Raw genomic sequence first — 12770 nt, 5'->3', positions numbered from 1 at the left:
TCAATTCATAAACTAATTGATGGAGTCATTTGAATTTAAATTTATAAATATAATTCTCTGGTCATAATGTGATATTTTTATTTTGAGTACTGTTAACATCTCATTATTTATACATTATTTCTATATTCTTGAATATTTCTACATTAGAAAAATAATCTAGAAACATTAATATATTTTATATTATATATTGTATGTATTATTTATGCGTATAATTTTCCTTTTCTAATTTTAATATTTTTGAAGAAACATTAATTGAATAATCAACTTGTTTTACCAATAAGTTTTTTTATCAGTACTCTGTATTTTATTTTTTATATTTCACTTAGATTACATTTATTAGTATCTTCTTACTAGCTTTTGGGAAAACTTTATTATGTTTTTTTTTTTAGGCGACCTGTAAATCATATTATAAGAGTTGGTTTTATTTGACAATAAATGACCAATTTTTTATGAACAGTTATGTTGTTGCTAGCAGATTTGCAGTAACCTACTAATGATTGTGTTTTAAATAAACAAATAAAGAAGATATGGACAGTTGAGATGATGAACAAATAATAAAAATAATGTTAAATTGCACATGCAAATAATGTCCAGAACAATATTATACAAGCAAATTTAAATTATGAAAGTGATACAGCATTAAATAATTTACAAACGGGATAGCTATTTGTTTAATTTATCGAGAACAGCAGGCAGTTTGTTAGCTTACAACAGACTTTACTGATGCTCTTTCATAGAGTGGAGGGAAGAGGTCCCTACTCTAAATCTAAAATGGCAACTTGGACCTTTGCCCAGAATCTGCCCTAACTAGGGATTCAGAGAAACACATTTTTAATTACAGGCTATCTCGAGCCACACTAGTTTCAGAAAATGCTTTTGGAAATTTGGTACAGAAATTTAGAATATTTTTCAGATGCATAAAAGCATTACCTCAGAACATGGACTAAATAATACTGGCAACCTGCATCATGTATAATTATATTAAAGACAACATTTTAATAACTGTCCCAGTTTAATTTTAAATAGTCCCATTCAAAATGCATTGCAGAATACTTGGCATTATTTGATATGACGATGCCTGTCAGTGATGGGATAATGACGTTCCAGTTAATGTGAATCAACCTTTATTGATTAAATTAATAAAAAAATATGTTCAAGTATTATTTTACAACATTTAGAGAATGTTCAATTTTCAGTTATTTATCTTGAATATTAAATAATTTGTAGTATTTTGCTTTTCATAGTAATACTGAGTACATATCAAAAATATGTTTTTAAGAACTCAAATTGTAAGAATTGAATGTAATTCCTTCATTATTGTATATTGTTTTATTATTTTTTGTACAATTTCAAAAACACAGTTTATTATTTTTATAAGCTTATATCATTATTTCAAAGCTAAAGAATACTGCTGTCATAAAATTCTATAACTCCTCCAATATATACAATACAATTATTCTTTTGATAGACGTGCACGTTTATTTATATAAGATTGATGAAATTTTTTTTGTTGATATTTTAACATCTGGCTTGCTTTAAATTAAGGCCTTTTGAACCCAAACTTTGTATATACTCAGAATGTACACGCTAGAAGTCTTTATATTACAGAAAAGTAAAAAGGCAAATTTGCTTTTTATATTTAATAATTTTAGAACTGGGAGCAACTAATATAAAAAATAAAATATTAACACAATATGCATTTATTACAATTTATTATTCAACACAAGAATTGTAAGGCAATACAAACACTTTGTTTAATTTCATTTATTATAATTTTTATGTTATTGCTTTCAGATGATGGGAATGTAATTTTGTAACAATGACAAAATAATAAAGTTATTTATGTTTAATTACTAATATGTTTGATTCAAAAAAACAATTTTAACTTACTGAAACACATTTCCTTCTTATAAATTTATCATCTAAATACAATTAAAAATAATACAAAAATATATTTAAACAAAAATATAACAGATTACAGGGTAAAGAGAATAAATAAAAAATTTATAACATACTAAAACACAATTTAAGAAAAAAATCTGATCATAATTTTATTATAAAACTTTTTTTAAGTATCTTCTTTTTTATAATACAAAAATGAATTACCTATGACTATGTAGTCATTTACATCTCGTTAAAGGATGTTCAGGGAAAGTGTAGGATCACACTAGAATCCATTACATTATGAAACTAAAACAAAAAGAAAACAAATAAATTTAATACATATTTTAAAAAGAAATTAAAAAAAAAATTAATCCCACAACCAAATTAATACCCACATTGCGATGGAATAAATAGATGCAGTGGGAGTCTTGATATTTTCATCTAGACATTTTTCAAAAGTCAAAGATTGAAAGAGAAATTTTTTATCTAATATTTTAAATTATTTTCTTTTCTCAAAACCTACAATCAGTTTTATATTACTTTCAATTTAAAAATAAGTAACAAACATCACAGAAATCCTTACTTAACACAGCATAACTTATTTATATTAATTTTTTTTAATATATTGCGTGTAAAGTGATTACTTTCTATAAGCATTTTCCAGCATCCAATATAATCAAACCAGAATAATTTAGTTATCAACAAAACAAAACAATAAAATTCCTACCTACCAAGCATACAAAATAGATTGTTAGCAGGTACAATTCAATTTTTTTTTTTTTTTTTTTTTTAGTAACTGAATCAATATTTATAGATTAGAAAAACTGTCAAACTCCTTTTGACTATTCACTAGGTACTTAATGACAATTTAGTAAATAACTAACTGCCCCATACATTTATTGAATAAAATAGGTATAAATTATTTACAAAACTCAAGACAACATACAATCTCACAGCTAAAAATAAAATGTTATAGTTCTGCAACAAATATTGCAATGTTATTCCAACAATTTCTTGAATACTTTTTGTTTTTTCTTCAAAAAAGAAAAGGAACTCAACCGCATAATAGATAAATAAAAATAAATTATGTGGAAGCAAATAATATACATTTTTAGTTTTAATCTGAATATGTAGTTAATTCTAGTGATTTAGTTTTATTAAGAATGAAATGGATAGCAAAATTTATTAAGGAAAAGATAGATTAATCATGATAAAATTTCTAATATACTTAACCAGAATATTAACTGACCGGTTGTGGTAATAATTTTATTTCACATTCAAGTCAAAACACAATTACTTGTTTTCCTAATGGTTTGCATACCCCTATTTAAAGGAATATCCATATTAAACAGAACTAACAGAAAATAAAACTTCTTTAGAGACAGCGACTTAACAGATAAAATCTAGCAATAATTTATAAATAAAAATAACTTTGTCACCATAGGACATAATTTAAAAATACCAGACTCCACTGCATTGTATGTAAATATATAATAAACTAAATCAGTAATCGATAAAGCATGCGGTAAATGCAGAATTTAATGAAAGCTGAGCTGAAAAACATACAGTAATTTCCAAAATTTTATGTATCTATTACTTCCAGTCAATCCTAAAATTAATTCTATTATAATTTATTGTGCATCAAATATAGGACTTTAAAAGTAGTAACACATATGTAAACTGAGAAATAAAACTATGAATTGGGTAAAACAGACTACAATAATGAAACAAATTTTATGATAAAATGTGTCTGGTTAATAAGTAGACATGTATTACTTACGTACTGCAAGAAAAAAAAATTCAATACCCAGATGATAGTGCCAGTAACATAACACACATGAATAATATAACAATAAAATATGGGCTAAACAGTTTTATTTCTAAAGGTAGAGTCATTAAATTATATTTATTTAAAGATTACTGTCAGATATGATCCGATTTTACAAATGAACTGAATTATGAATGTTATTTACAAAAATACTCAGTCTTATACTTACAAATTTCTATGCACAAATCTATCAAGTTAAATTATTTATTTACATTTAACAATTCCTGATTACAAGCAAAGCAGGAAAATATTAATTAAAAACAAAAATGAATTATTAAAGAGTACTGAATTTTGTTATAAATAATAATATAAAATAGTATTTTACTACTTTTGTACAAAACTTAAATAGAAAAAAAATAGGGGTCTACATACATGTAAAGAAATAACAGGTGTAAATATATATACAAATGGTTAACATAAAATTTTCTTCTTTTTTAACACAAAATAGATTGCTTTTCAAACTTATAGAGAAAACTGTATAAAATAACAAGAGATTTTTCAGTTTTCTGTAGTTACCATCTAAAATATTTTAGCTTGATTAATTTTTCTGCCTTGTTTATCATAACCGGTTCGACTTAAATACTTCATAACTAAAGCCTTAGTATCAGGATCGCTTGGATCTAATTTAGTCCACGAATAAGATTCATAGTCAACCTGCCAATCAGGGCAAAGTAGAAATATCAACTCTTGACCGCGCCAAAACCAGACACCAGAGATCGAACTATTATTTGATTCACCGAAAAGACATACTGATGCGAATGCAAATTTATTTAGATTATCTAGCCTTTGGAACATTCCGGTTATCAAATTGCAACTCATAAATATTTGCTGCAGTTCTTCTGGATATTTATACTCGCTAAACCAAAATGACCATTCCTCTGTATTTATTCTCTCCCAAAGACATGGAATTGTCTTTGACGGATCTTCATTTAAGTAAAATTTTTTAAACTTATCGAGATCAAATGAACTTTTAACGCTTAAAAGTTTTGTATAAACATTGTTATACGCCAAATCAAGATCTTCATAATTTAATTTACCATACAAAGGTTCATTTTCTACTATATTTTTTACTTCAGGATGATTTAGTATAGTAACAAACCACCGGTTAGCATTTCGATATTTCTGTCTTGCAGGCAAATCCAAAACGTACTTGTATAAAGGTAATAAAGCAGAAAAAACAACAATATCAGCTAACGACAGCCTGTCACGTACTAAATATGTTCTATGTAAGAGAATACTGTTTAGATACCTTAAGACTTTGAATATTTCATTTTTAGAAATGCAATTTGAATCGGTTGTGTTTTTGATACCAATGATAGGATATACACAACCTGCTACATACGGTTGAACATGGTTATCGACATAGCTCAACCACTGTCTGATAAAAGTTTCAGTTAAAACACATTCATTACCTTTCATGTCTGAATTCGACAAGTACCACATAATAGCATTACTTTCAAACAACTGTAATCCTGAAATATCACTGAATAAAATACTTGACCCATCATAATAATTTATACTTAAACCGGACAGTTTTGCAGCTATTTTTACTTTTAAAATCAATAAGCTGTTTTTAGGACATTGTAATTTGGCTTCAGTATTACCTGTAGGTTCACCACTTCCTGAAATACCTAATTTTTCATTGGCGAATTCAGTTGCCTTTTCTATCGCATCTTTTAAACACGATATATTTGTTCCAGATCCCTGAGCAAACTCAGCTTTTCCTCCACCTCTTCCTTCCATTAAACTGTTAACAGACTGAACCCACTCGTTCGCCTTTAATCCTTTATTAACTGCATTCTGTGAAAATAAATGAAGCATTAGAATACAGTACTTATAAAATAATTACATTTAATAAAATATTCTACATATACCGTGATAACAAATCTCTAACATGACATAGTAATTTAACTACACAGCACGCACTTCAGAATAATATTTTGAACTACTGCAGTGGAATATGACGAACATTTTCAGTAGAAAGAATACCTGCAATGTACCATACACATATATTCTAATCCTGCCAGTTATTTGATAAGTTTAGCTTATAATATATGAGGTCTATTCAGAAAATAACCAAACATTTTTAATTATGTACCAACGGAGATATTTAGTGACATACGGATGGCAGCACTGTGTTCCACATAACCTCCTCTATAACCACATGTTCTTGGATTGTTGATGTCTCGTTTAGTTTTCATATTATTGTTATTTGAGTGCAAGATGTTTAAGTGTTAATTTTTGTAACGTACAATTTCTTGATGATTGAACTTCTGTTTCAATGTTATAGCTGTATACCCAGCTTACATCTCCTGTTATGATTCTTTGCATGAATCTTTCTTCATCATCATCGGCTTGTTCAAGAAGTTGCTGACAAATGTCCACTTAATGTTCTTTCTGCTGTTCAGTCATCAAACGAGGAACAAACTTTGCTGTAACTCAATGCATGTTTAATTTTTCAGTCAAAATGTCATGGCCTGATCCAACTGAGATACTAATCTCTTCTGCAAGTTCTCTAACAGTCAATCAGTGATTTGCATGCACCAGATTGTTGATTTTCTGAACACAGGTGTCATCAGTTGAAGTTGAAGGCCTTCACAGTCAAGGGTCATCTTCAACTAACTGACAACCACTTTTAAATCTTGAAAACCATTCATAACATTGTGTAGAACCCAGAGCATCATCTCCGTAAAGTTGAAACATTTCTGTGAGTTTTCCACAGTTTCACACAAAATTTTACGAGTGATATCTCTAAAATAAATACTGCAGGGAAATTTTTCTCCTTAGGTTGGCGAACCTGTGTCGTTCAAGGCCATGCTATTAATGTACATACTACATTGTTGCCTGTAAGGTGTAGTATCTTCGATTACGTGCAAGTTATTACATTATAAAACGAATAGGAAAATCGATGTTGCCGCCAACTGTGAAATTTGTGGAGTCATAAGTTTTTTAAACCATCAAAACGTTAAGCCAGGTGAAATTAATAGGCAGTTGATTGCTGTGTATGGTGATAATGTAATGAATGAAAGAAAGTCCGAAATGGTGAGAAAGGTTTAGAAATAACAGAATTAATGTGCATAATGAAGAACGATCAGGGAGGCCCTCGATAATCACCGAGGACTTGTTAAAATGCGTCAATGATGAAATCAGAAAAGATCGTCACTCAACGATTTCCAACCTGGCCCTTCTTTTTCCTGATATTTCAAGAGCTGTTATCGGTCACATTGTTCAAGACCATTTAGGCTTCAGAAAGGTTTGTACATGTTGGGTGCCACACATCTAAAAGGAATGTCACAAAAACATCCAAATGAGATCTGCTTCGGAATTTTTGATGCGCTACACAGAAAAAGGTGATGTTCCTTAATTCAATTGTTACTGGCAATGAAACATGGATTTTGTATTATGAGACACACACCAGAGAGAAAATGGCAGTCAAGTGAATGGCGTCATCCTCAATGACCAACCAGACCAATACAGGTCAAGCTGCAGCCATTTGGATGCAAATTGATGGCCAAAGTCTTTTGGGGTCGGTTTGGCATACTGCTGATTGATTTCATGCCACATAGGAAGACTATAAATGCAGAAGCCTACTGTGGAATTCTATGTAAGTTATGGCGTGCCATTCAAAGTTGGCAACATGGGCGACTGACCGATAGCGTCATCCTGCTGCATGATAATGCATGTCCACATGTTACGAATATAACACGTGATTTAATGAGAACACTCAGATGAGAAATTTATGATCACCCACCATATAGTCCAAACTTAGCTCCTTCTGATTACCATTTGTTTGGGAAATAAAAGAATTTTTTAGTGGCAAGCAATTAACGGTGACAAACTTAAAAATGCTGTTAATCAGCGGCTAAATGGACTGGCGGCAGAAGAATATGAAGAAGGTATATTGAAGCTGGTGTATACCTACGATAAATGGCTTAATTCATGTGGCAATTACATATAGAAGTTATATAACGTATGTAGTTTCAGAGAAATAAAAAATATTTATACAGTTTTCAGAATAAATTTTTTTACAATGAAACAGTCTTTACTTTAGAGATAACCTCTATGTTGTACATTGTGTCATTGCTCCAGAGAATCACGCATTACAAAACTAACACTTAAACACACTGTACTCAAATAACAATAACATGAAAACTAAACAATATAACAATTCAAGAACATGTGGTTACAGAGGAGATAATGCAGAACACAATGCTACCAACCGCACATCACTAAATATCTCCATTGACATGTAATTAATAATGTTTGGTTATATTCTGAATAGACCTTGTAGATTCATTCATACTGCATAGACAGTACATCATTTTTAGTACATATATCCAATTTTTTATAATACATGATTCAGTAAATGTTTTTTTTTTTTTTTTTTAATTTCATTCTGCTAAAGACTGGTAACTTTCATATATTTTAAAAAATAAATGAAAAAAATTTAAAAAAAATTAATCAGTACTATAATGAAGTTTTTTTTTTACTAAAATACAGTCTTTTCAGAATATTTTATTCTAAAAACTGACACAAATAATTAATAAAATAACTTTCTGAAACTTCAGGATCAAAAGAAATTTTTGAATGTAAATTATACTTCTATACATTAAAAAAAACAAACTGCAGGTTTTATATAGTATTATATTTCTCCTTAGAAAAAGTCTGCATGATATGATTTTCCTCAAGAATTCTACAGTAGAAATGGAAAAATAAATCTAATTAGAAATTTTTCTAACTCTCACCTTTGGAACATTACACAGACAGCAAATTTTCTTAAGTGATAAATCAACAGAAAAGAACATTACAGCAGTAGGCGGTGATACCGATCTAACATGTTTAACAGCAGAATCAAGAGCCTAAAAAACAAGCATATGTACATTTGAATTACATAAATCATACAGTACGTGAACTCTATAACTAATTATAGCTGTAGAAACAGCAGGCAATAAAATTGTAAGGCAATAGTAACATATAATTAGACTATTGCAAATTAATAATTATCAATAAATAGTATTTGTGCTACAAAAAAGTTATTTTACTTTTATAATAAAAAAGTTACAATAATACTGATGACAATGTTAGAATTGCTTCAAAATATTTCACAGAAGCTGACTTGAGCTGCCAGAAACCAATTTTTCTATTTGAGCTGTGGATTTTCAATTTTAAGAGCGCATACAAAATTGCCACTCCAACAAGCCCCAAAAGAAAAAATAAAACCCACCAACCAACACTAGATAAAGAAGGAATTACTACTGTCAGTTTCAAAAATATGTACTAAGTTTAAGGACAAAATTATGAAGAGTTTTCCAGACTACTATACAAAAATACCTGAATACTATATAAAAATATATAGATAATTTCAACTCCTCAAAGCAGACACCCGTCTTAAGATGTACAGGTAACTTTCTATAGTGGAAAAGCATGCATGCTTTAAACAAAACCAACTGCCAGATGTAAGATGTAACCTTCAGCAGTTGTGAGTTTTCTTCAGTTATGAACTATTATAAAAAGATTTTCTCATAAATCATTCTTAGACATCAGCAAACACTTGTACAACCTCATATCACATATATATTTTTCTACAAGATACATAAATAATAAATATAGTTTACTTTACTTTCTTTTTTTTATAAATTATATATATATAGCTATTTTAATTTAAATTTAAGAAAAACATTCATCGTTGTGAAATTATTCTTAAACACAATTATTTCTGTATAATTTACAATTAGATTTTTAACGCTGTTATTTTAAATTGATTTTAAAACAATAACTGATATCAATCACGTTTTAGTTTATTTTTCAGAAAAGCATTTGAAAAAACCTTCTGATGCAGATGTCTGGTATAATTTTTTTTGAAGATAAATTTTTACATTCAAACCTATAGAAGCAAATTCCTCTTACACCGTACAAACTGATTTTTTTCTGTATAAATGTACTGTCTGTTTTGTGAATATAGTTGTTAATATTAACTAAACCAATGATAAAGTAAATTAAGCACATTATTATGATTAGATGGTTTGATGCAAATATATGAGTGTTTGTAGCTCTGAACTAATGTTTGGCACCACCTGTAATATAGACAGAAATAAACAGAAAAGGACTCATTTTAAAACTACAAGAATGCATTTAATGTGAAAAAAGCTCTTTTGTAACCTACCATATAATGGAATGATTTTTTATTTAACCAAATTACTAATATGATGTAAAATTTTTCTGGTAACATAACACTATAGCTCAAAATATACATACACTTTAACAGAAGTCAATATCTAAAAACTTTTCAAAGGTTTAATCTGTTTTAAACAATAACAGCCAATTCTTTTCAGTCATTTATAGATAAAATATATTTTTGGAGTTAGAATGAAAAAGGTCTATTTTTCACGCATCAACAGTTAAGTGCCTTTTAAAATAAAGATGCAGTAAAAAAAATTGTGTACTTGTATACAACAACAAAAGGGCCAAGTAAAATAAAGAAGCATGCATGTTTCCTGGATCTCGATGGTAGCAGGTACAGTATGTATAGCAGGTATGGTAGTAGATAAGTTATTTAATATACACTTCGCTAATTTAAAAATAAAGATACAAAATAAAAATGTCACACAAAACATTTGAATTTTTCTTACAAATTTATGTGAAATAGATAATTTTAAAGCTAAAACTTCCTTATTATACATCTCCAAAAATATACAACTATCTAAAATGAAATTGCTACAGATCAGGGTAGATTATCATCTTGATAAGGACTGAACCATCTGTAGGTAAACTACACTAACCTTTAAAATAAATTTGCTACTATAATAGACAAAATAAGTCCGAAAAAGATACATGCAGTTTCTTTAGTCAAATTATTTGTTATGTGGCAATAATTTATTCTTAAAAAAAATGGGTGTTATTTTTTTAAAACACCTTGTATTAACCACACATAGTTAAGACTTTGTGCAGGTAATATGAGGTGTGTTTAAAAAATAAGAACTAATTAAATTCAGCTTGTTAGATCTTTTCGATTGAGTTTGTCTTTTTTCCACGTGATGGCAGCATTGTCTATAATGAATATCAATTCAGTCGTATTAGACCTGTAGTTGAAATTTGGCAGCAGAGTTTTTTTACAAAGCATTTTATTATAGATGATAATTTATTTTCTTTGAAAATGACAGAACAAATGATTTTCATTAAATTTTGTGTTCGATACAGTTCAGTAAACTTTATCCCATTCTATAATTTTAGTCTAATCTTTACCATCCAAGTCTTATAGAAGACTTTTGGTGACGATGTTACATCGACACCAAGGGTTATGAGCGGTACAAAAGGTTTCAAGAAGACTATAAAGATGTTAAAAGGGTTGGACATCCTAGTAAATCAACAAAATAAAGAACACTGAGATCAATAATCATCAAATCACTATAAGAGAAGTTGCAGAAGAGTTGGGAATCTCTTATGGCTCATGTGAAGAAATTATGAGTGACATTTTGGGTATGAAATAAGTTAGCAGAAAAAATCTGTTCGGAGATTTTGAATTTTCAGTAGAAGCAACACTGTAGAATAATTGTTGGCTGACATCAGTTATAATTCAAAATTAATCAAATGTGTCATTACAGGTGATGAAATGCGAATGTACGGTTACAACATTGAAATGAAGGTTCAATCTCCCCAATGGGATCATTTATGGATTCTTCCTGAAGAATCCATAAATGAAAAGCTTGCAAGTTCCATAAATGCTAAGGTTCTCCTCACTGTTTTTTATTTGATTACAATGGTGTTGTCCATTATCCTTCTTACCACAAGGTTGTACGGTCAATAAACTATATTATTGTTAGTTTTTAACACCATTTATGTGAGACAATCCAAAGAGAATGATCCAAGTGGTGGGAAAAATATTTCTTGGATTTTTCACCACAATAATGCTCCAGCTCATTCTTCACTATTATTTAGAAAAGAAAAAAACATACTGATGCTACCAGCCTACATATTCTCTAGTAGTGGCACCCTACCTTGTTCCTACCGATTAAGAGAAAATTATGGACAATGATTTGTGATGATAGATGAAATAAAGAAAAAAATTGCGAAGTGAACTTATAGCTATACCAAAAATGTTTTTCCAGAGATATTTTTAAGGATTTGAAGAAATGCTGACATACAGTGTCGCACCTCTGGCAGACTACTTTCAAGAGAACAATATTAATATAAAAGAATGTAAATTCTTTTAGATAAAAATTAAAATTCTCTTTATTTTTTTATCATACCTTATCTGTCTTAATAGAATGAACTGTAAGAAAAGTACATAAAAAAGAGTTCCTGTAATAAGCAACATCGACACGTATTGTAACTGGATGTATTGTATTTTACTGGATGTTCAGTACGGGAATCTACTTTTCCAGAACATGCAAGAAGGCAGTTAAGTTATTCAGTTTCACTATAAAAAGTTTGTTAAAAAAGCTTGTTTCAATGAAAAATCATAAACAAACCAATACAGATAAAAAATTATACTTTTATTTTATTGTCATTCTAATAAAAACCCATTTCACTTCCTCTTGCACATTTTTATTCCTTTCACTGGAAAGATAGTGCACTATAACTTGATGAAAGGGATACACCAATTTGTCGTCACACTTATACAGCACCTAAAGAACATCAGACGCTAATCAAAGTTGCTTTCTCTGAGAGTAATGACATTAATTACACAAGTATCTGAATAAAAGATAAGGCTATTCAGCACTACCCGTAGTATGCTATTCATCATCTGCATGCTGATATAAAACCATACATTTAGCTCAATGAAATAGGTAATGAGAATTTCCTTTACAGCTCATTATCCTTAGCATGCCTGCCAAAAAGTGATTGTTGTCTTTGTAATGTCTTTCAGTTTCTGCAACAACTTGTTGCTGTTGCTCAATCCTGTTCAAGTTTTTTGGTAATGGCACCCAATAACATATGCACATAAATCATATGGATATGATTTAAATATAAATACATTAGTAAATGATATCATAATTTTCATTACATTCTCAAATATACAGTACATTAAATGCACAGCAAAGATTTTATTTAGAATCTA

General features: G+C 28.9%; 1 protein-coding gene across 6 annotated transcripts in view; it reads right to left on the bottom strand.

Moving 5' to 3' along the window:
• Nucleotides 1–2025: 2025 nt before the first annotated feature.
• The window catches only part of AlaRS (alanine--tRNA ligase, cytoplasmic), a 75963-nt gene continuing 65218 nt past the window's right edge, over nt 2026–12770 (bottom strand). For 5 of the 6 annotated variants that reach the window (XM_075355642.1, XM_075355638.1, XM_075355639.1 and 2 more), the window contains exons 18-20: nt 8458–8571; nt 5317–5512; nt 2026–2190 (exon numbers count right to left, since the gene is read on the bottom strand). In XM_075355642.1, coding sequence (XP_075211757.1) covers nt 2183–2190; nt 5317–5512; nt 8458–8571 — 318 coding nt within the window. In that variant the 3' untranslated portion in view covers nt 2026–2182. Of the gene's footprint in view, nt 2191–4064; nt 4962–5054; nt 5513–8457; nt 8572–12770 lie in introns of those variants that run through there. The other variant, XM_075355644.1, reaches the window with a different exon arrangement.

This window comes from Lycorma delicatula, chromosome 2 (assembly GCF_047948215.1).
Source record: "Lycorma delicatula isolate Av1 chromosome 2, ASM4794821v1, whole genome shotgun sequence".
NCBI classification, from domain to species: domain Eukaryota; kingdom Metazoa; phylum Arthropoda; class Insecta; order Hemiptera; family Fulgoridae; genus Lycorma; species Lycorma delicatula.
This window is presented reverse-complemented; position numbering and strand designations above follow the sequence as displayed.